This window comes from Rhodnius prolixus, unplaced genomic scaffold, assembly GCF_049639745.1.
Source record: "Rhodnius prolixus isolate KJV_2025 unplaced genomic scaffold, Rpr scaffold_6, whole genome shotgun sequence".
Taxonomy (NCBI): Eukaryota; Metazoa; Arthropoda; class Insecta; order Hemiptera; family Reduviidae; genus Rhodnius; species Rhodnius prolixus.
This window is the reverse complement of record NW_027411634.1, coordinates 43,219,813-43,241,244: the sequence shown is the minus strand read 5'-3', so window position 1 is coordinate 43,241,244 and position 21,432 is coordinate 43,219,813. Positions and strand designations below refer to the sequence as shown.

The window sequence follows — 21,432 nt, the reverse complement described above, 5'->3', positions numbered from 1 at the left end:
AAATGAATAAAATTTTAATTCCTTGTGTTGGAAGAAGTGTGCATAGAACTCACTTTTCTTTCAAGGCCAAAGAAATATTAAGACCAATAATTAAAATAAATGATGTGAAAAGTAAAAACGTAAACACTGATGACCAAGTTTGTATCTAAATACAAAATATACCGAAGTCTTGAAGGAAGGAAACAGTTCGGTAATCCGTTAGACAGGATGAGAGTCTCGCTGACATGGTGGCTATTTAGATGGCCACTCGTTAGAGCCCTCCTCTCTCTCACTCTAGCAAAACTGGGACCTTACAAGGGGAAGTGTGTTTTCTAGAGCCGGCTAATGAATTCATAGTGACCAACCTTGAGGTCGACCTATTGATCTTCAGTTCCCACGTACTGTATTGTTCCTAGCGCTGTCCGTGAAATATATAAAGCAACTGGACACCCTCTCCACTTTCAAATGTGATTATGCTGTTGCTTATGTGGGTTGACGATCTGCTCATCCTCAGCTGTTCAACTAAAAACCAACACACAGTCTAATCAGTCATCCGACTACTAATTGTACTGCAGTTGACATCAAATAAGGTAAGTCTTCATATTGCTGTGCCATTTTTTTCACAGTATCTGAGCACGGATTGCACCACGCCCCTACCGAAGACTAAACTCGCCCTGGCTCTAATTTGAGATTTTGATTAGGCGCTAACGGATGGCGCAACAGTGCATTTAAAATTGATAACCCAGAAATATCACATTATTGTTTGATCGATTTCAGAAGTTTGTGGTAATATCGATAACTACCCTTAAGGTTGTCTTTAACCTGTTACTTTTATTCAAAACATTTTCCCGGTTTAACAATTACGAAATTGTTACCTATAAAATATTAGTGAATAAATATGTAATCAAAGTTCCAACTGGAAATAAAAAATGAACTGACAGCTGAGTGCCACTTTACTGAGATATTCTTCGATTTTCTGAATGTCAGCTCTAAAGTGAACATGATCAATATTGAAGTCAACTTCCTTTCCGGAAAAAATAGTATTGTTTTAAGAAAATTAATTCCGTGAACCGCAACGTAAGGTCTTGTGGGTGTATTTAGATTCCAGCTGGAAAACAAAAAAGGCAAGTTGTTGTTCTGCAGCTGGAAATCATGAGAAACTTGCTAACGATTTACTTAACTGCTCACTGAACTTGGTCTATATAAGCGCTTCAACCCTTCTAAGAGAGTCGGCGGTTTATCCGTCAGGAAATGGAGAGAATCAGAAAGAGTATACACAATCATCCGATCTCAACTTTGGAAAACATTTGAATGCTTCTGCAAGAATGACCTAGTTTCGAATTATGGCAGCGTGCTGAATTCAAGAAATTTAAAAAAAGTGTTTTCGGTAAAGCTTGAACCTAGGAAGCTGTGACATAACATTCCCTTCTAAAGTACATATTATTAAGGTAAACGAATTTAACGAATTGAGTTCAATTACTATTGGTTACTATTTCTAATTTCAAAAATATTTAATTACGTAACTTGCGGAGACATAAAGATACGTGGCATGAAGGCTGCGTTGGAGGGCTCAGACAAGAGAGCCACGTGCTTGGCCAAAATTGTTACTGATGAAAACATTCAATTTCATTTTTAAGTCAGAGGCACGTACTGACTTCGAGCTGTACAAGTTGTTGGGTGAAAGACAATGTTGAATGCTGTCTTGCCTCCTGTGGGTGACTCAGGAGACAGTTTGCAAGTGAGTGGGTTACGCTATTACGTATCCGTCACAAGTACTGGATACTCGACATTGTAAGGTTGCTAGTTAAAGGATCTGTTTTTCCGTTAGAAGAGAATGAGCACGCCCGTCAAGATGTTTAATTTCTACGCGTTTTTAATTAATTTCGGAAGTGGCATTTCTAAAGTTTTTTGAATAGTATCTATCGCGAAATCTTACGAAATTCTAGAAACTCGGCCGTGTTTTAAGTCAGATATTCACTGGAATTGATCAAGTTGAAACGGAAAGAAAAATGGAAAGCTAACAAGAAACTTGTGTTGAATGTGGTAAATAGTTATTGTGGGAATTAAGATCAAGCATCAGACTTTTCGCACTCCAATCAATTTCGGGAAATTCTCATAATACGTGTGTGTGATAATTGCTAAGAAAGTATTTGAATAAAAATGACTTTAATTGTGCATTTTTGGTACATTTAAGACATTATATGTACAATTCCATCTTCTATAATCCAACTATTTAACTTACGTTTTTATATTGTTAATCTTAGATCCTCACAGTGACCGCGTTACGAGAACAGCGTTCCTGCGAGTATTGTTTGAAAAATCATTGGAAAAATCCCACAAATATTTTGATATTGACATCCGCCCCAAGGACATATCACTGGAACTGGTTTGGAATGTAGTTCAAAAATGATGCGCGCACAATATTTGTCTGCGACAACTTTGTAGTTCAACCGGGTATAATAATGGTCGAGTTCCTAAATCGGTACAGTGCATTCATCTGTATTTAGTGAAACCCTTGAATTTAAAATTCGCAATCTTTCTCTTATAGCAGTTCTCAAAGTTTACTATAATTTGGATTGTTTACTAATGTTAGGCTTCTAATGTGCTGTAATTAAAGGAACTATTAGGCACAATGTGACATCCCCCAACTTTGCCAATCATATGAACTTAATCTCAGTTGGTGTCGTAAGAAAGTAACGTACACGAAATTTCAATTCAATTTCAGGCAAGCGATTCACTGCAAACTCTGGATTTTAGCAAGATAATTAACTGGCCAGATGTAGTTATACACCTTAATTATCTAATATTTGCGATTGGTAACCGGAACAGAGAAACGGCGGTTTACAAGGATCACTTCCTCTGTTCCTAGATAAAAGTTTTAGAAAAACGTGTTGGCCTTGTATGAATAGTTATTCCACTATGAGTAGTTGTTTCACCAGTTTTAAAGAAATTAGCTGCAGTGGTTTACGAGGAAATCGAGAAAAGCTAAAAAAAATAAACCAAGGATTTGATTCTTCCAGTCTCGGCATTTTTTTCAAATTCTGAAACTAATGCAACGTTTACCAATATTATTTATTTACGAGATAAAACTGGAATTCAACCTTAAGTGGCATTAAAGAGGGAATCAATCCTAAACTCCTCCCTGAAGTGCTCCCAAATAATTTTTCTGGATCCGTGTTCAATAAAGAAGAGTAGATATGGACAATGATAGAGAATTAAGTTAAAAAAAGATTATTGGAACCATATGGAAATGTCTAAATAGTGTATAAAAATCCAGTAAAGTGATAGTTTTAATTGGGATTTTGATTTTGGGCTTTCTGTCAGATCCCTTGGGCGTACCGAATCGTAATATTAAGTTTGAAACTACTTAGTTTTTCTTGGTTATAATTACACTCTCACGAATGAGCGGATGCAGAATGTACATTGGAAGGGAGTGAATATTGAAGTGTTGATGATGCTAGTAGCGGTTTGATCAAAACAATGAAATATGGAAACATTACAGGATAAATTTAGAATTTAAATTAAATAATTTTGTAAAAGGTTAATTTTAATTTCATTAAATAATTCACAACGGGTTAATTAGGTTAATTAATTCATTTAGAAAACGTCTGATTAAACCGGTCCAGAAAAAGCTTAGTTCTCAATGTATCTTTATATTAATAGACAAATTTTCAGCAATTATTGACTTTATGCCGATAGCACCTCTGTTAATATGATAATTTGAAATCTTGAATTAAAAAAAAGACTATTTCTGTAATACCTTGATTTCAATTTGTCTGATTAGGCTGATCTTTACGTATTCTGTAGGCCAAATAACAGCTACAGATACAGTCTGTCTTACTTAGTGTTAAAGACGCCGAAGAAGATTTGAGAAGAGACAAGTTCATTGCCATAAGCCAGCATCCAGAAGTTCAAGGTGCTGGCAGCGTCTCAGCAATATTGCTGAAAAGTTCTTCAAAAACCTCGATCGAATTGCTGGAGTGAACTCCATGACAATGTAGATCTTTGCGATTTCGAACGTTTTGAATTTTAAACTAGAAAAAAGATTCCTCACGTTCCTTGGCCCCCTTATTCCCTGAACTGAGTCTCCTTTTTTTACCCGAAATCGAAAAGAAGTCTTAAGCTTAATCCTTACGTTAGTTTTCAAGTTTATTAGTACCAAGCCTGTTTTGTAGTGGGACGCAGTGATGCCACCCAAGGAAATTATTTGTAACGGAATGAAGTGCTTTTAAAGTATTTGTGGGTAAATAGGACTCACATAAGGAGTCTTGTTAGTTTATTTACCAGATTAATTTTATTAATACTCTTGGTTCTATTATCAGTTTTTCTTTTATAATTACCTATTATTTGTAAGATTATGTTAATTTTGCTTCGCTTTCATCAAAAAGTTCTTTTTAAAAAAACTTGTTCAATCCAGTTTGAGGAGGCATCGCTCCTCCTAGATCTGCGCTGCAAATGCAGGAGCCAAGAGCAACTTCTAAAATTCTTTTCGGACTTTAAGAACATCAAAACAAAATAATAGGAAATTGGTCAGAATTCTTCAACACCTCCGGTAACAGATATTTATCAGTTTTCATGTTCTCATTGTTTAAAATGTACCTCAAAAACTTATTAAAAAACTGCTAGAAAAAAATATTAAATAAATGGCTAGATAGCGAATTGTGATTTGTCTAGATAACTTATTAGTTATTACATACATCTTTATTCACCTTATATCTGAAATGGTGGAAGTCGTCGGCCGTGAGCGTGGCAATATCTACTTTTATAATATAGGTTGCTGTTACCTATTGACTTTTTCATTTTTAAATTATTGAAATTTAAGTCAAACCTATTTATGATTGCCAGTACAACTGCATTTAATCAAGCACGTGTATTATGTAATCAAGAAGTAAACAGTATGAAATACGAATCTTCTCAAGGAATCTCCCCCATGGCGTTAATCACCAACTCCTCTCTGAAGATATTTACAACTTTGTTTGTTGTAATTTCCAACTGATGTTACAATCTCTGAGATATTCAAGAATATTGGCTAACAGAGGGCATTCAATAAGTCACCTGGTACTTCTAGATTCAATCAGAATTCCTATATGTCTCCAGATAAATATGAAAATTAATTATTTGGTTGTTTATAATTATTAATTATTAGAATTTGGAAGAGATTTTTATGAATAGAATATGCATTCTTTAGCTCAATAAAATTTTGGTAGCCCCATAACTGAGTTCCACAATGTAAAATGGTTCGGTTCACTAGGTGGTATATCTTAAATACTTTGCTGTTCTCTTGTACTTATCGCAGAAGCTTTGAAACTACTTGAATCTGTAGAACGTTTGGAAGAAGAGATGTGACCTTTACTAGAGTCTCTTCCAAACACACAAATTAAATACGTGAATGTTGGATAACAGGTATATTCAATCTTAGCCTTCCAAATCATAATTTCTCATGTTAAATACTTCGATGTATCTTATATTGTAATAAAGTTGGGCTGTATCATAAAATTTGTCTCGCAAAGTTTTTTTTCGCTTTACTGTAGTAATGCGCGGGGGATATTGCGTAACAAAGCAATGATTTTTAGTCAACTAAATTGTAGCCAAGGCCAAAACTGATGGGGGAAAAAATATTCCGTTAACTAGTTGTCATTTTCGGCGGTGAGTCTGGTCGGAAGGCTATGTTAACTTGTGGCATTCAAGGACGAATTTTACTAGATTTTGGGTTGGAAGTTTTAGAGGGGACAGCGCTTAGAGGTTTTTGAACCATCTTCAAATCACCACAAGAAACAAAATGGCTTAAAATTAATTCAAGAGATAGGTAAGAATTTCGCGTGTGAAAAAAAATCAATACCAACCATGGAAGTGAAGGATTTCATACAAATCCACTAGCCTCACTCAAAATAGGCAAAGAACAGATATTCCAGAATATTCGTTTTTCTTACATGACTTACAGTGTCTTTCATGTTCAAAAACGTACATTGCCATACCCCATAGTAACTCCAAAAGGGTTTTGGACAGTTTTGGCGCAGTCACAGATGGCTAAGGTGTTTGGTTTGAGAAGTAGATGCTTTATTTTTCCATTTAAGCATTTTAATATTTAAGATCCAATACAACAGTTTTAAAAGGGTTCTTCAGAGAATATGTTTATGTACTAAATAATGTAAGTGATGATCCCATTAATTTATAAAGTAAAACAGACGCTGAAGTTATAAAATGAATAACTAAAAATGATGTTGTGCAAAAACAATGGGTGATAGTGAAAAAAATCAGCTGGCGCATTTGAAATCACAATTGAAGGTTACACATAAAAACAAATGATTCGTGTGCAAAGAAGCATCAGTACGATTGAGCTAGCTCCACTTCCGTCCAAGACAAACGCAGAAAGAGATGTGTTTTCAAGTCCAATTCAGTTCGTAGAGTAAACGAACGAATCAATCATTACTTTAAATTTAAGTTTCTGCGAGGCAGAACTAGGGGTGGGAGCCTGAGTATACGGCGTTATTGCGGGGCATGAAATCTCGGTCAGACATCCAGGCGGCTCTTCTGGCTATGAAGTAATCCAAGGTTGCGTGAGAATGCGTGGTAATGTCCAGAGTATTTGTCTGGGTGCTCGAGCTTGCAGGTCAACAATTTAATGAATTTTAGAAAAATCCATGCGAATAAATTGGAAAATGAAAATAATGCATTTGAAAATAATCAATCAAGATTATTTTTGGGCGTTCAGTGATGAATGCTACTCAATATTTGAAAATTTTCGCATTCACGTGTGTGATTGGAAGAGCGGTGAGAGGGATCGTCAGGAGAGAGGATCGAGAAGGGTTGATGTCCTGAATGGAGAGTGGGGTCGTTACAGGAACTGGAGAACTTCCCAGCTGTAAAGTTATCCCCAGAATCCAGTTCGGCCACTCTGCCAGTCCAGGCTGTATCTTAATTCTAAATCACTTGCAATTAATTCTTCAACTTAAGACTATTTGCCCAATTGTTATGACAATAAACACGATAATATAGCTGAAGTGAACAATAAAAAATAAAATTAGAGGGACAAAAAGTTAATTTCATGAACACTTATTCACAATGATTGCGCAAACCCGTTCACATTTGTTACATTGGTAAGCGAATTTTCTCCTTATTAAATACAACAGCAAGTTAATTTTGTTTTAGAGAGCCGAGTACATCGACCAGTGTCCTAATTATTGCCAGTCAGTGCACATCTTGATTTAGAGCACATCTCTTAGTGGTTTATGTTAGCTCATATCAACATGTCCACCATGGGCAGCAATGGATGTGTTCTACTTTACAGGCTGTACTTATTATTGCAACAGTACTTCCCCCTATTTGTTTTATGTTGAAGTTAATAGAGGTGCTGTTTGTCTGTGCCAGGATGATGGAGCAAGAGTCTATACAGAGTGCTTTCAGTGCTACTGGCATGTTGATGACGCTGCTTGTGCCAGTCATGCTGCTCTACTACCTCTACTACAGGAAACAGAGGAGCCGTCTTTACGAACTGGCAGACAGAATACAAGGACCTCCTGGGTATCCATTTATTGGCAATGCTCTGGAATTTATTGGCGGAGCTGATAGTAAGAATGCATTTTCCAATGTCCTGAAGGTTTACCAATCATCCCTCATTTTGCCTAATCTTTGCCGTTTTATATATATATAAAATATATATTATATATATGTTACGAATATGCCGATTATTCTCAAACTGTGTCTCATTTAAAATAAAATTTACAATTTGGAAGTATACTTTGAAAAGATTACTCAAATTTGAAAAACTATCCCCTTTTAAATACGCCTTTCTGGTTTAGAACACAAAATACCTGCTCCGACAACTTAATTTTGTTCTGTGCTGTACAAATTTGTCCAGATTACTAGTAATGTTTTTTTTTAGCAGTATGTTGTACAGAATAGGTCAAAAATGACTTATGTTTAAGCAGGATCTGGAGTTTTCATAGGTATTGGTTTTCTAAATAGTTTAGTTTTAACGAAGACTAGAAAGTTAGCCTTTTTCTGAAATCATAAGTATCTTCGTCTTTGTTAATGATCTAATAAAATTACACAGTTAAAAAATGATCGAAGCGTTATTGAAAATGCATAACTCCATTTCTTTGTCCAAACCTTATCTTTAGGTTTGCTTTCTTAGAGTTAGTTAGCACTCGACTTCATAAGCTTGGTGTCCCTACATTTCAATCCTTTAAACCAAATACGCCTTCAAACCTTATTCGATCCAATTCACGTTCACTTTTCTTCCTGTACCAAAATCCAAGATACTGGGCTACTCTCACCACAGTGGATTGCGCTAAAAAGATTTTTTCTTAGCTTATTGTATCCTATAAGTACGCATCAGGCTTTTCGAACAGTCTTCAGGTCTTCGCTGCTGAATCCTAGCGCATTTACTCACCAAATGCAGGATGCCCCAACACTACCCGAAAGTTCCCCGGCATCACAACATATTTTGATTGCAAGCAATCCCAACTAGAAACCTCATTTTAAACACTACTTTCTGCTACCTCTTCGGAGGAACTAACAAAGTCAGGAAAAGAAGGGAGCTGAGGGCAGCAGTTCCTTCCGACCATGATCAGCCAATAATGTTCTGCTGCTCCATATTACTTGACTAATCTGCAATATGTGTTACAGAAGTGTTCAACAACGTTATGAGCCACAGTTATGTGTACGAGAACGTGATCAAGGTGTGGGTCGGGCCCAGACTGCTCATCTTCCTCACCAACCCACTCGACATTGAGGTATGCTACCAAGTCGCTACTTAGCATGTCATTTAATCGAGAAACTGTTATTATAGCTTGAACTAAACTCTTAGTTATGTCTGCTTATCTACATAAAACAACTTCTCTCTCCGGGTAAAAAGTGATTGTTTGAAAATGTTCCACGTGAATGTGAACGTCCAGCTCAAAAACTATTAAAATACCGGATGCTGAAACGTTTTTTAGTTCATTTGGTAACCGTAATTGGAAGCGACCGTAACTTAGCGGTCAATATCATACTACATGTAATTTCCCTTTACAGTGTAGATCTTGTATAATTTTCAGAGAGATTTAAAAATACAAAAAAAAGCTCTAACGATTCTCATAAAAACGCTGGGCGTCCCACCCATCGCGATCTACACTCTCATGAAACAAACATTTTTCTTCTTGGAGAGGGGGGTGTGCGCTTCCATATAAACTGCTTATCAAGTATTATATTTGCTCCTATCACTAAAACAATAGGCGATATGTGATACTCTACCGGAATCACCACCCTCTTAATAATAAATTTCTAACTTTTCTTTTTTTTTAATTTTCTCGTAAATAACTTGGATCGTATTTACATACATCATTACAAGTAAAATAGTAATGCCTATTTTTTCAACCGGGCTTTACGTCCAACTACCAAATTAGGGTCACATATGTTACAAGTAAATCTGTTACTTTCAGTTTAATCAGCTTCGATAGGAAACGTTTTTCTAGTAGGAGTTGTTGGAAGAGAACTTCAGGCCTCACTAAACTTTTACATTTAGTGTAACCTTCCCCCAAAAGCTATTTACTAATGTGCGTAAAAATATTTTTTGAAATTTTGAATTAAATAAAAATTCAATATTCAAAACTTTCAGAATAATGGTTTTTTTTATTTTAGAAGTAAATAGTTTCAAAGATATAAATATTTTTTTTTTATAAGAAAGTGTTCCTTTTATTTAAAATGGAAAACAGTAAGAATGTGATCGTTTATAAATTAAATTGGGTCAGAGGAAAATTTGATGTTTCAAAAATCGTGCCTACTACCCGTAAGCCGTTATAAATTAAGGATTTGGAAATGAATGTATTTATGCATTTGGGTTGCAGTTGATACTAGGCAGTAATGTGCATATCGACAAGGCACCCGAGTACAGGTACTTCGAACCGTGGCTTGGCAACGGTCTACTCATCAGCACTGGTAAGTTTTAACGCATTCCTCTTTCAAGTTTAATCCAAACTTATTTTCCCATGTCAATCTGATGACCCGCGTACTCTAATTTGTTATCGCTGGAAATTATTCAAGTCCCACATATTAAATAAATCTTAAAGTACATAACCATTTGTCACTAGCATTTTATTCGCTAATTACAAATAAAAATTTACGAGTTCATTAGTCTGACATTGCAATTAAATAAAACAAGCAGAAATACTGCTAGTTCAGCGTGCACAGCACTTATTATGCAAATTATTATAGGAAAGCGCGTGACAGAAAGGTTCTAGATAAATTTTGATATAAAAAATTGGTATAATTTTTTAATAATTGTTGATTCAAAATTTTAGATTTATTTTTTTTTGTTATTTTCTAAAACTTCCAGTTTTTATCTCTTAACCAACATAATTACTTCACATTGCAGCTTCAATTGGCAATTTTACAGACTTAGGAATTTACTAAATGTTAATTTGCGATACTTTACCGTGCTTACAAAATTTATATTTCGTCGATAGAATTGAAATTATGATCTGCGCAAATGCCATATTTCGCTAGCTGTAAAAATAGCGAATACAGTTAGGTAAAGAGAGAAATAGCCAGACAAAATCTTGTGAAGAAAAAACGTTGTTTCGTCGCTGAAGTAAAAAAAAAACAAAAAAAAACAGTTCAAATAGAAAAGCGACTTCATAAAACCAGCACCTGCCATTAAACGCTTGCATCACCCTCCTCACGCTCGTAATTGCTTACGTGACCTTCTGCTGCTGATTTTCAGTAAACTCAGATTTTGTATTAGCTATTTTATTTGCGGTTTTAATATGAAGATAGGAGGTGAAGATGAAGGCAGAAAACCAGAAAGTGCACTTTGGAGGGAAAAATCGTTCTGAAATCAATTTCCATGAAATACGTTTCTAGTAAAAGATGCCCTTGAGTATTTAAATTTCTTAATTTCAAGAGTTTACTCCAATCAATTCTCATTTTTGTGTAAAATTGAAAGGAATAAGAAATCAGGAAATTTGCGCGTCTAGTAATACTTTTTCTTCAAACAGGAATTTGACTGTTGAGGGAACCTTGTCGCGACTTAATTGTTTCCGGGGATGGAGGCTCAGATTCCTTGTGCTTTACGTCCCTGATAATAGTAATAATTCCGGCAACTAATTTAATCCTCCTGAATATTAAAATAGAAAAATATAATTTGTGATAAAATGGCACTTCAAAGGAAGTCTACACACCCCTCTCTCCGACTGTTTACTATTTCAACTGAACAAGTAAGTTTATAGTGTTACGTAATTTAAGATTAGAACTTCTGCTAATGTTACCGCTCTCCAAATATGGTGAGAGCAAAGTTCTTAGAATTTCTTTTACTATAAATTGCTGCAATTAAGTTACAAGAACTGTTTGTTTACATCTCGCGGTGAAAGTATTCGATTTCATCCGCGCGACTACTTCCTGAGTGGTTACTTTCTAGTTGTGGCGGTCTGTAGCGTTCTACCCAAGCTGTTTACCCAGTTTAACTTATACCGGTTGTGATGCAGAATGGCACAATTAGAAATCAAAGAGGAGTTTTCACTAAAAAATGGTCGAGTGCGTTCTTGGTCTCCAAACGAAAAACGTAGGGACTTCCGACATTATTGTTATCTTGAAAACCAATTTTGGGTCCACGATTAACCGATTTCCAGTAGATTATCTGTTCAAGTGCCTAAACGGAATTACCACTTTGACGAATGGATTTTTCAGTTTCCTTATATTTTCTTGAAAATCACAATAGGAGGACACTGAAAAATGTATGCGGAGTTTGAAAACGTCCACTATGTTGAACTACATAACTATGTTGTAACGTTGACAGGTGCCCATTGGCGAGCTCATAGAAAATTGATCGCACCTACCTTTCATCTGAACGTGTTGAAGTCATTTATTGGGCTGTTCAACAGAAACAGCCAAGCGGTTGTGCAGAAGTTGAAGAATGAAGTGGGCAAGCAATTCGATTGTCACGATTATATGAGCGAGACGACTGTAGAGATCCTGTTAGGTGAGTGATTGTCATCGCTTTGAATACCTATTCCATTAACTGTAAACTTGGTAGAATATTAACTAACGTATATAAAATTAAGTAAAATATTGGAAAAACAACCATAACATATTAGGAAAGGGATTAGCTTAGAAATCCATGTGGAAATCCTGAGTTCGTAAACAGCTGCCAGACCTTGGATTTTCTCTTCATAGGAACTTCTTTCGGCTCTCGGAGAGAGTTGTGACTGCATCGAGAGAACACCATCAGTAAACTGAAAAAGGTTCCGGGTGCCAATGACGTAAAATTGAAAACTAAATTAAATGAATCCCAGCAGGTTATTGAATTTTTTCAAGTTTTTCATAGTCCCATCCCAATTTCTGGATGTACTGCTGCATAATCTTAAGCAAAACATTTTTTCCCCCTTTTTGTTTTAATTCATCGCCTGTTCTGGCACTAGTGTTGAGGGAAGTTCAATCTTAATAATTAGTACCTTTCACTTTATTATTAACATGGGCGACGCTCTTTCTTGGTAGAACATTTTATTTAGCCATAATTACAATTCTCATGACACCATACTTTAGTGTTCAAATAAAACTAAACAGAAAAAACTTTCTTGAAAATTCTCTGTTTGAAGCTGCCAATAAAATTAGGTTAAAGCGTACGATAGTTGCTTTGAAAGTGGAAAGCAGCTGGATAAGAAAATCAACGATGATACTTGAACTGTGGAACAACTGTGGTACTTTTAACAGACGAATTAATTACATTGATGATGCGATGCTTGAAATTGGCCAACATTTCAAGTAACAATTTAACTTTGACAAATATTGATAATATTATAAACATGACGGTGCTTGTGTGGTTATAAACTAGAAATTCTTTATCATCTTCCTTATCGTTGCCTCTCTTGCGCCTAAGCAGAGTTTCCGTCGGTATAACTCGACCCACCCACAGCTGACTATGGCCGAACTAGCTTGTTTCGAAAGGTATCCCTTACTTCTTCCACCCCATTTCAGTCAGCGTCTACTCTTGCCTCTTCTTTCCTCCACTTGAGTTTTGAAGCTGAACCTGAAGTTCCTGCTGGGTCCATTCACAGCTGGATGAATCTCCTTAACTTGCTCTATTCACTATTAATAAAGCTATGATGAAATGACTTTTACCCTTACTTTTGTATTCTTTGGCTCTCATTGACGGTTGAGAAATCCTCCTTTGATTTCAAATATATTTTCGATTTTCAAAAGATTCTGAAATTATTATTGGTGTGTACTTGGAATGTTGAACATCATTTCCATGTATCAACAGAGGAATGTACGCCAATCTGTAAAGCCTGAGAATAGCTAAGAAAGAAACGTGATCCCGATTATCGAAACTTCGCCGAGAATGTGTGATTTGGCCCAGTTGGTTCTCCAATTGAGCTTACCAATCGGCCAGCCTTAAATATAAATTTACTAAAAAATAACAAATAAAAGTAAAAAAGGCGAAATAAAGTGATGGTTTAACATAAGATTATAATTTACAGAAACTGCAATGGGCGTTAATAAGAAAACACAAGAGAGCGGTTTTGAATACGCCATGGCCGTCATGAAGTAAGTAGCCGCGCTTAATAAAGTGATGTTCTTTTATTTCTCTTAGTATCTATAATTCCAATATACTTTGATATTGTTGTAGAATGTGCGACATATTACATCTTAGACAGACGAAACTTTGGCTGAGATCTGATGTAGTATTCCATTTTACCAAGTATGGCAAGTTGCAGAAGAAATTACTTGATACTATTCACGGACTAACCAAGAAGGTAAGAAATGAAACAACACAAAAGAAAAGAAAAGATAAATGCGAACGCTTCATATTCATATTGATTATTTTAACTCAGCTGAACAGTGTTCACCAATATGTTAGTAATTGTAATAGCCAATATGCTATTCCTATGGTAAACTTGCGTCTGCGTAAAAGTGATTCATTCTTTTCCTCTCAGATTCTCCAAGGCGATTCTAAACTCCATCTCAGAATTTCATAATTTCCTGGTCTAATTGATCTTCGGTTTTCCTCGTTTCCGTTTTTTATCAATTTCAACCTTTTCTTAGTCCCACTGATCGTATAATATTAGCTTATTGTTACTTGCTCCCTCTTACCAACCTGAAAATGTCAACCATACTGACCTGCCTTCAAAACCATCTGTTGTTGCTTTAAACTTATTTGATAGTAGCTTGTCTCCATGCTCCTGACAATTCACACTTCTTCTTCTTCTTTTTTGGCGCGACAGTCCGTCTTGCGAACTTTGGCCTCCGTCTAATGCTTCCGCCAGTTTTCCCTATTTTGGGCAGCCAACCCCCTTATTTGTTCATATCTTTTCTGGTCAGGTTCCAGTTCTCTCTAACATATACAAAAAGGCCTCGTCATTCTCTTCTATACATTCTTTTTAATTTCTTTATTTAGGTCAATTGTTAACAGTGTTCTGTTCTTGCAATAAATCCCCCAGCAGAGTCTCATTCTTGTAATTTCTCCTTTTAGGTCTATCCTCCTTATCGATTAACCGTCCTTAGTAAATAAATTACACTGTCTCTTCAATTTCTTTCTTTTTTTATTTTATTATTATTTTGAATGTTAAGATTAATGTTCATTTTCTCACTAAAAAGTGTATACTTGACTGAAATTAATAAATGTATTGCACATTCCAAATTTGAAAGAACTTGTCTAATAGACATGCAGTATTGGAAAGTTGTTTAGGTTTTCATGTCGATTTAATTTTCTTTGTTAGGTGTTAAAGATACGAAAAGAGGAGTATGTCAAGAATGGTAATTCTCTGAGAGTAACCCAAGAACCAGATAATATCAAAGTAGATTCCAATGAAAATGAAAAACTGGCCAGCGATCAGAACTTTTCATTTGGGCATTCTAAAGGACTTAAGGATGATCTGGACGTGGATGACAACGATGTCGGTATGTTGCTAATGCGGTTTGTGAACACTCAAAATTCGTTCATGGTACTGACTATTATTTGCGTTTATTTAAATTATTGATTATTTAAGAAGCGATTGTTGTTTCCATAGGTGAAAAGAAACGTTTAGCTTTCTTGGACTTGATGATTGACAGCGCTCAAAATGGAGTCGTACTTACTGATGAGGAAATACAGAACCAAGTAGACACAATCATGTTCGAGGTAACTGTGCATTATGAGATTTCCAATAAGTTGTTTTTTAAAGTCACTTACCTTTTTAAATTCTTGCGATTGCTTGAATAGAAACGCTTTAGGTGGATGAAATGGTGAAGAATTGTATTTTAAATGTTTAAATATATTCGTTTTTGTGCCCGATAGGTTTTGGTAACTAAATACCCAATCAGAGAGGCCTGATATACCTTGCCAAGTTTTAAATATACATTATGTTCAAATTATAAGTGCTACTTCTAAAAGTGTTGTTCGATTTCAGGGTCACGATACGACGGCTGCCGGGAGCAGTTTCTTTTTGTGCATGATGGCGGCAAGGCCGGACATTCAAGTAAGTAATCCAACCACTTTAATCTTCTTGTCCTTCACGTCGCAAGGGAAATCATGTTTTGATATCTCTCCATATAATTTTAAAAAGAAATCCAGCTGCTGACCCTTAGATTTTCTCTTCCCAGTAGCTTCTTACAGCTCACTGTCTGGTAATGGACAGTGTTGTCTGTTACGAAAGAACACTGTCCGGAGGCCGGCAGTGCACTGAAAAAAGCTCCGGGCGCCAATAACCTCAGATGTTGACGCGCCTTAAATCATAAAACAAAAAATTAAAATAAATAAATAAAAAATAAACCAAAAGCCAAAATTTAAAAAAATCGCTTGTCTGACATTCCGTCTGGGTACTACCACCATAGCATCTGATTCTGAGGTTTTGATCAAATCTCATAAACCGGAAGTTCGATTTTATGATCAATTTTGTTTACCTTTTCATTAGAAAAATTTATCACATTTTTAGAAACATTTTACTAACAATAAACGAGGAATGCTAAGCGCGTAGAGCGCTTGAAATTGTTACTACCACAAGTTTAAAGTCTCGACCGCCAGAAGAACTTCCTTTTTTTGCTTTTAAGCTAAATCTGTGATGTAAAGTATGAATTCTGAAATGATAATTTGAGTAATTGAAACAAAAGAATTTCATGTTAGTAATTCATATCAGAATTTCGCAGATGTTAAATTTGATGGGATGATTTAAGAGGCTAGTATTGCGGTTACAGGAGAAATGTATGCAGGAAATTGACAGCATATTTGGAGACTCAGACCGTCCGGTTACATTCCAAGACACCCTGGAGATGAAGTACCTAGAGAGGTGTATCATGGAAACATTGAGGCTATACCCACCTGTGCCCATCATAGCCAGGGAGCTGCAGAAGGAACTCAAACTAGGTACATTACTACTATACAAGTGTCACTTAATAAAACTGCCGAATTTAGATTTGAAAAACCACATCCGAACGAAAATAACTAGTAAATTGCAGACAGTCAGCCTGAAATTTCTGATTAGGATCAATTTTTAACCAGTATCAATCCTTGGAACAGGTATCTAGACAATGCAGAAAAAAAAATTATCGTAATTATGAACAGCTTGTGGGCAAATCATTTTGTTTGCAAACAATTCCTCCTCAAAATGGAACAGATTGTGCACTGTATGCTGTGAAAGAGGCGAAATGGAACATGCTGTTATTAGCAAATATTGGAAGGCTATGATGGATAAAATAAATGAACTATCTCTCACGGAAACTCTATTTTTTCTTGGACTATTTTTACTCGCTCTTAATCCAGAAGCTCAACACAATTTTTATTAACTATACTCATTTTAATATTGAATTATTAACTTTTTTAAAATAAATTTGACAGCTTCTTGTGATGTAATCATTCCCGCAAAGTGCACTGTAATCATTGCTACCTACAAGCTGCACCGAAGAGAAGACATATATCCGAATGCGGAACATTTCGACCCGGACAACTTCCTACCGGAGAGATCAGCAAATAGGCATTATTATTCATTTATTCCATTCAGCGCAGGGCCCAGGAGTTGTGTTGGTGAGTACGCTATTGAGTAGACTCAATTAATGATGATATGAAGTAAATACTTGGGAAGACAAGCGGGTGGATTCAGCCCATAGCTATTTGGAGCCCAAATTTAGTATGGGTTAGATAGAAATTTTTCTCCTGCCTTTATCCTGAAGTTTACACCCACTTGAAGTTTGCCGCGAATGTCTATATATCTCCAGCTTTTGAACGGCTTCGGTTCTTACCATGGAACCCGATTATTTAACACTAAGGATGACTGCACAGTCCTTCTAGTATTAACTAGCCTAGAATTAACTTCATAGAACCTGATGGAAAACTTGCACTTTTTCTTAAAAACTTTGATATGAAAATGTTTAGAAAACAAAAGACCTGCATTGAAAACTTACACACATTTCCAAGATTACAGAAAAGCATGAACTCTTAATGGATAGTAAATAATTTTTTTTTTATTATAGGTCGCAAATATGCAATGCTGAAATTGAAAGTACTGTTGGCCACTTTCTTGAGGAACTACAGAGTATTGCCTGGAAAACCGCAGAAAGACTGGGTATTACAGGCTGACATCATTTTGAAGAGAACCGATGGTTTCCAAATCCAAGTTGAACCTCGCCGGCCTACAATTAAAACTGTTTAATTGTGTTTACTTCAATTCCAACTTTAGTTTTAGATTTAATCACAATATTTACTTGTGTAGGGATGTTGGGTGACTTAGAATTTTGTAAATAATAATATATGTATGTATGTTTGTATATTTATTGTTTAAAAAACTTAGTTTTTAGCAAGAGTTCGTTAAATGTTAAAAGATTTGTAATGGAAAAATATATAAATATTTAATTGTAGATAGAATTATCTTTCAGACCCAATAAATAAAAGAAAAAATAAAGGTTCCTAGTTGAACATATAATACCAATTATTTATTATATACCAATTATAAGTTATTTTAGTCTTCAGTATTATTTATTTAATATACAACAAAATACTTCATGAAATCATATTAGATAATGAGTTTTATAATCCGAGCATGAGATTGCACTTTTAGAAGTTGCATTGCTTTCAGTATTTTTTTTTTTTTTTTTTCTGAATTATGTTATTTTCTTCTTTAAAGTTGCTGGAATACGAAATAGGAATATCTAAATAAGGAATTTCGCCTTAATTTTAAACTTCCAGGTGTGGGTACTTTTATGGAGAATGAAAATTAATGTCTTTTTTGAATTTATTTGTATAATATAAATGCGGACGACCATAGCAAGATCCAAAGCGGCCACAGGAGGAGCCTTACAGGAGCTGGTGTGGGCAAGTACGAAAAGTGGACTGGAAATCAACGAGGAAAAACTTCGAGAAACCAGAGAGAAAGTAATGCCCAGACACCAATTAGGCATCATAATTTCCCAGTTTGTGCCAGCTTTAAGTACCTAGGGTCATGTAAAGAAAGGAAGAATGAGATGGCTAGGGCATGTGGCACGAATACCCAGTGAAAAGGCTGTCAAAGAATAAGTTATATGGTAGCCCAGGAGGCGCAAGGAGGAGAGGACGTCTACGGCGGAGATGGCTGAACGATGTCCGAGAATTAGGTATCAGAAGATGGCGCCTCAAGGCCCGGGATCGTGAGGATGGGTGCAGACTTATTGGAGGCTTAGGTTCAGTATTGGACCGTTGAGCCGTTAAGTGTATAATATAAATAGTTGGATAAAAAGTTCCCACTGAACAGACAAGTTTTAGAGGGGAAGCAACATATGTTATATAACAGTGTTCAAAAAAATGGAAAGTATATAAGTAAACAGTTATTCAGGTTTCTGTATTAAACTGTAATGAACTTCTTATACTGTTATTATGAAGTAGATACTGCCTAATACGAAGGTTTCATGGATTTCAATTGTCATTTTTTTGAATATATCTATAAGAAGAAAGTAATTTTATATTTTATAATGTAGGAGAGTTTTAAGCGAAATCCTGGCAAACTAAAGTGTCTCTGGTAGTTCCCTGTCAAAACATGACCTTCAGAAAGGTGTAAAGACATGTAGTTGAGTAGGCCTTTGCGTTGCCAAACCTAAATACGCGCACAAAAGAGCTCTTTCTGCGGACTGTGTCAATGAGAATTGGACTAGACTTATAAAAACCCATGAGGATCACACGGCCAGTTCGCCTTTCCTCTTGCATTCCATTAGACGCACGCTCCAAGAGGACTGGTGATTTCAAATAAGAAAAGGTTTTAGTAGACTTATTGCGCTTAGTTAAAAACTTCACGTACTAATTTTATTGCAGTTAATTCTATTTAGTATTGAGCAGTCTTATACACTGTTTAATTTAATATAGGAGCAGAGGCAAATAAATAAACTAAATAAAACTATTGTCACAACACTTGCTGACTATCATGTCAACTAATGTGTCTGACGGAAGCTTTGTTATAAAAGTCAAAGCTTTTACTTTGATCTGACGAAACAATCTCTAATTACGCATCAAAATCCGAGAGCAGTAAAAAATATTTTTTAAAAAAACAAGCTTGCCCTGTCTACAAAATCTACAATAATGTAAAAATAATCCCTATTATTTTCATTTTAAATGTTCCCATACAATGAAATGAGTTAAGTAAGCTTTAATTAAGACAAAAATTTATTTACAAAATTATTGAACTAACAAATATGTACAGTATTATTGTGCTGGTTAGAAAGTTTCTTATAAAATATAATATTTGAATGCGTCAATCAATGACTTGAAACATTTCATACATGTCTATTACTTTGCCTTGGTAGGTGATAGTAATATACTGAGAGAGGACAGAAAAATGTTTGGCCACAAATGCCAAAGGAAATCATCTCCTACAAAAGAATTTAAGTTAATAGTCCCTATAATAACGTCACAAATTGCTCCTGCCAATCTGCTGCCATCTAAATTTAAACTTTCATACTCCTGATTTTCTTCTTCTCTTTATATACTGATTCTTGTTGTACTGCAAAATACAAAGAAAAAAGTAAAATACCTTCTACATTAGAAATGAAAAACCATTAGTCAACCTTAAGATAATATCTTCATTTTCTTTTTTATAAATTTATGTCTTTATTTTTTCAAATTATGTTTATTTTCCCTCTTAAAAAAAAAAAAATTATATATTGGTAAGTGTACTGGATCCAACGCGAAGGTAACACTGTACGGGGGTCGACAATGCACCGAAAAAAAGGTTCTGGCAACAGTCACCTTAGATTCTTAGGCTCTTAAATAAAAATATTAATAATACAATTTACTAGACATTGGCTGATTGGTTGATAAATACTTAGCTAGAACTTTCAATAAAAGCCATTAGACTTAATAGTACCCACTTTACTAAATCATTGCTCAAAATAATGAAAATGCTCACTATAGGGATCGAACCGCACCATTTCCGCTTTGTCTGCAAGCCGCTCTCGAATCCAATTGAACTGGTGTCCACTCACCAGGCTTTCCATTAACACCATAATAAACCTGCAGCAAGAAAGATTTTATAATTTATATGAGATTGTTTGAACATTAGAGAGTATTAAACTAGATTAAAACACCTCAATTTTGATGCAGTGACTGTAGTTAAGTTTAATTGATTGAGAAGACTAGAAATTTCCGTGTGGTTAGGAATGTCTCTCTAACGACCCGTTTTCGTTACATTTTATTTCTTGTACTGGAGCAGTGCTGTACATTTTAGAGGAGCAAAGTAGTCTTGTGAATCCGCAAATGTTTTGCAGATGTAGCAGTTAATAAATGTAAAGATAAAACAAGAAAGAATAGAGAATTAAAATTTATTCAGTGGTTAGCGCACTAAATAAATATGTATCGGAGCATCAGGTTTGGACATTCATACCTTTTCTAAGTAAAATGTTAAAATTTCTTCAAACTACAAATTTCGCACCGGCGAAACCTTATGTTTCATAAGCAAGATTTACAAACGCACCCAGCTGGAGTTTTTAAAACGATGGGAACCACTGATTCAAAGTAACTAGACAGACCTTCACTAAAATAATTAACTCTCTCAATTCAAATTAGCGTCCATCCACTGGTTCAATGGTTTAACTGGCACAATTAGTTGCTGTTTCTGATGTGCTAATTAAGCCACTAAATCTTGCCTACAGGTTTTTAAACTGTTTAAGTTTATAACGATTACATTGTAAAATATCGAAAACAGATTTTGTTAAAGTTTGGAAATGAAATAAAAATTCTCAAAACAATTTCATCTTAAATAGTAAATAATCATTTCGATTAAAGAGAGGCAGTGCTTTGTAAAGTAAACAAGATAAGGAAAACAAATATAAGAAAAAACTAAAGTCTTACTTGCTTTTTGCCTTCTTTTTCAGTAGCACGTTCGTTAAAAACATGATTACAGATCTAAATTAGAAATTTAATGTTGATTTAAACTTGGTATAAGACAGGGTATAATTTAACCAACAAACGTGTGTAATCAGTTACTACATTTGAATCTTCTAACCTAATGTTACATTTTTAAGATCATGATGTATCAATAATATTTA

At 35.1% G+C, this 21,432-nt stretch overlaps 2 protein-coding genes across 5 annotated transcripts; one reads left to right on the top strand and one right to left on the bottom strand.

Annotated features, from left to right (window-relative positions):
* Window positions 1-410: 410 nt before the first annotated feature.
* On the top strand, window positions 411-17,781 carry Cyp4g15 (Cytochrome P450 4g15). 4 transcript variants are annotated; one of them, XM_074141968.1, is made up of 13 exons: window positions 411-569; window positions 7,348-7,547; window positions 8,608-8,714; window positions 9,807-9,897; window positions 11,753-11,935; window positions 13,434-13,500; window positions 13,583-13,709; window positions 14,673-14,853; window positions 14,964-15,073; window positions 15,342-15,410; window positions 16,126-16,294; window positions 16,766-16,951; window positions 17,398-17,781. In XM_074141968.1, exons 2-13 carry the CDS (start codon window positions 7,349-7,351, stop codon window positions 17,574-17,576), a joined length of 1,668 nt encoding a protein of 555 aa, XP_073998069.1. In that variant the 5' UTR covers window positions 411-569; window position 7,348; the 3' UTR covers window positions 17,577-17,781. The 4 variants fall into 4 exon arrangements, with proteins under 4 accessions (XP_073998069.1, XP_073998070.1, XP_073998068.1 ...); XM_074141967.1 differs by lacking the exon at window positions 411-569 and adding an exon at window positions 6,873-7,076; XM_074141966.1 differs by lacking the exon at window positions 411-569 and adding an exon at window positions 7,113-7,270.
* Window positions 17,782-19,529: 1,748 nt separating this feature from the next.
* On the bottom strand, window positions 19,530-21,400 carry mRpL33 (mitochondrial ribosomal protein L33). Its single transcript, XM_074141976.1, has 3 exons — window positions 21,236-21,400; window positions 20,295-20,398; window positions 19,530-19,889 (listed from the first exon to the last, which is right to left on the bottom strand). The coding sequence occupies exons 1-3, from the start codon at window positions 21,277-21,279 to the stop codon at window positions 19,834-19,836; spliced, it is 204 nt and encodes a 67-aa protein (XP_073998077.1). The 5' UTR covers window positions 21,280-21,400; the 3' UTR covers window positions 19,530-19,833.
* Between the last annotated feature and the right edge of the window lie 32 nt (window positions 21,401-21,432).

Excerpts from the sequence above, each read along its gene's own strand:
- Cyp4g15 (XM_074141966.1), top strand. The coding sequence starts at position 7,209 with ATGTTAGCTCATATCAACATGTCCACCATGGGCAGCAATGGATGTGTT. Across the intron at positions 8,715-9,806 it reads CCAACCCACTCGACATTGAG|TTGATACTAGGCAGTAATGT; the intron begins GTATGCTACCAA and ends TTTGGGTTGCAG. Across the intron at positions 13,710-14,672 it reads TTCACGGACTAACCAAGAAG|GTGTTAAAGATACGAAAAGA; the intron begins GTAAGAAATGAA and ends TTTCTTTGTTAG.
- mRpL33 (XM_074141976.1), bottom strand. The coding sequence starts at position 21,279 with ATGTTTTTAACGAACGTGCTACTGAAAAAGAAGGCAAAAAGCAA. Across the intron at positions 20,399-21,235 it reads AAAAAGAAGGCAAAAAGCAA|GTTTATTATGGTGTTAATGG; the intron begins GTAAGACTTTAG and ends TTCTTGCTGCAG. Across the intron at positions 19,890-20,294 it reads GGTGCGGTTCGATCCCTATA|TACAACAAGAATCAGTATAT; the intron begins GTGAGCATTTTC and ends TGTATTTTGCAG.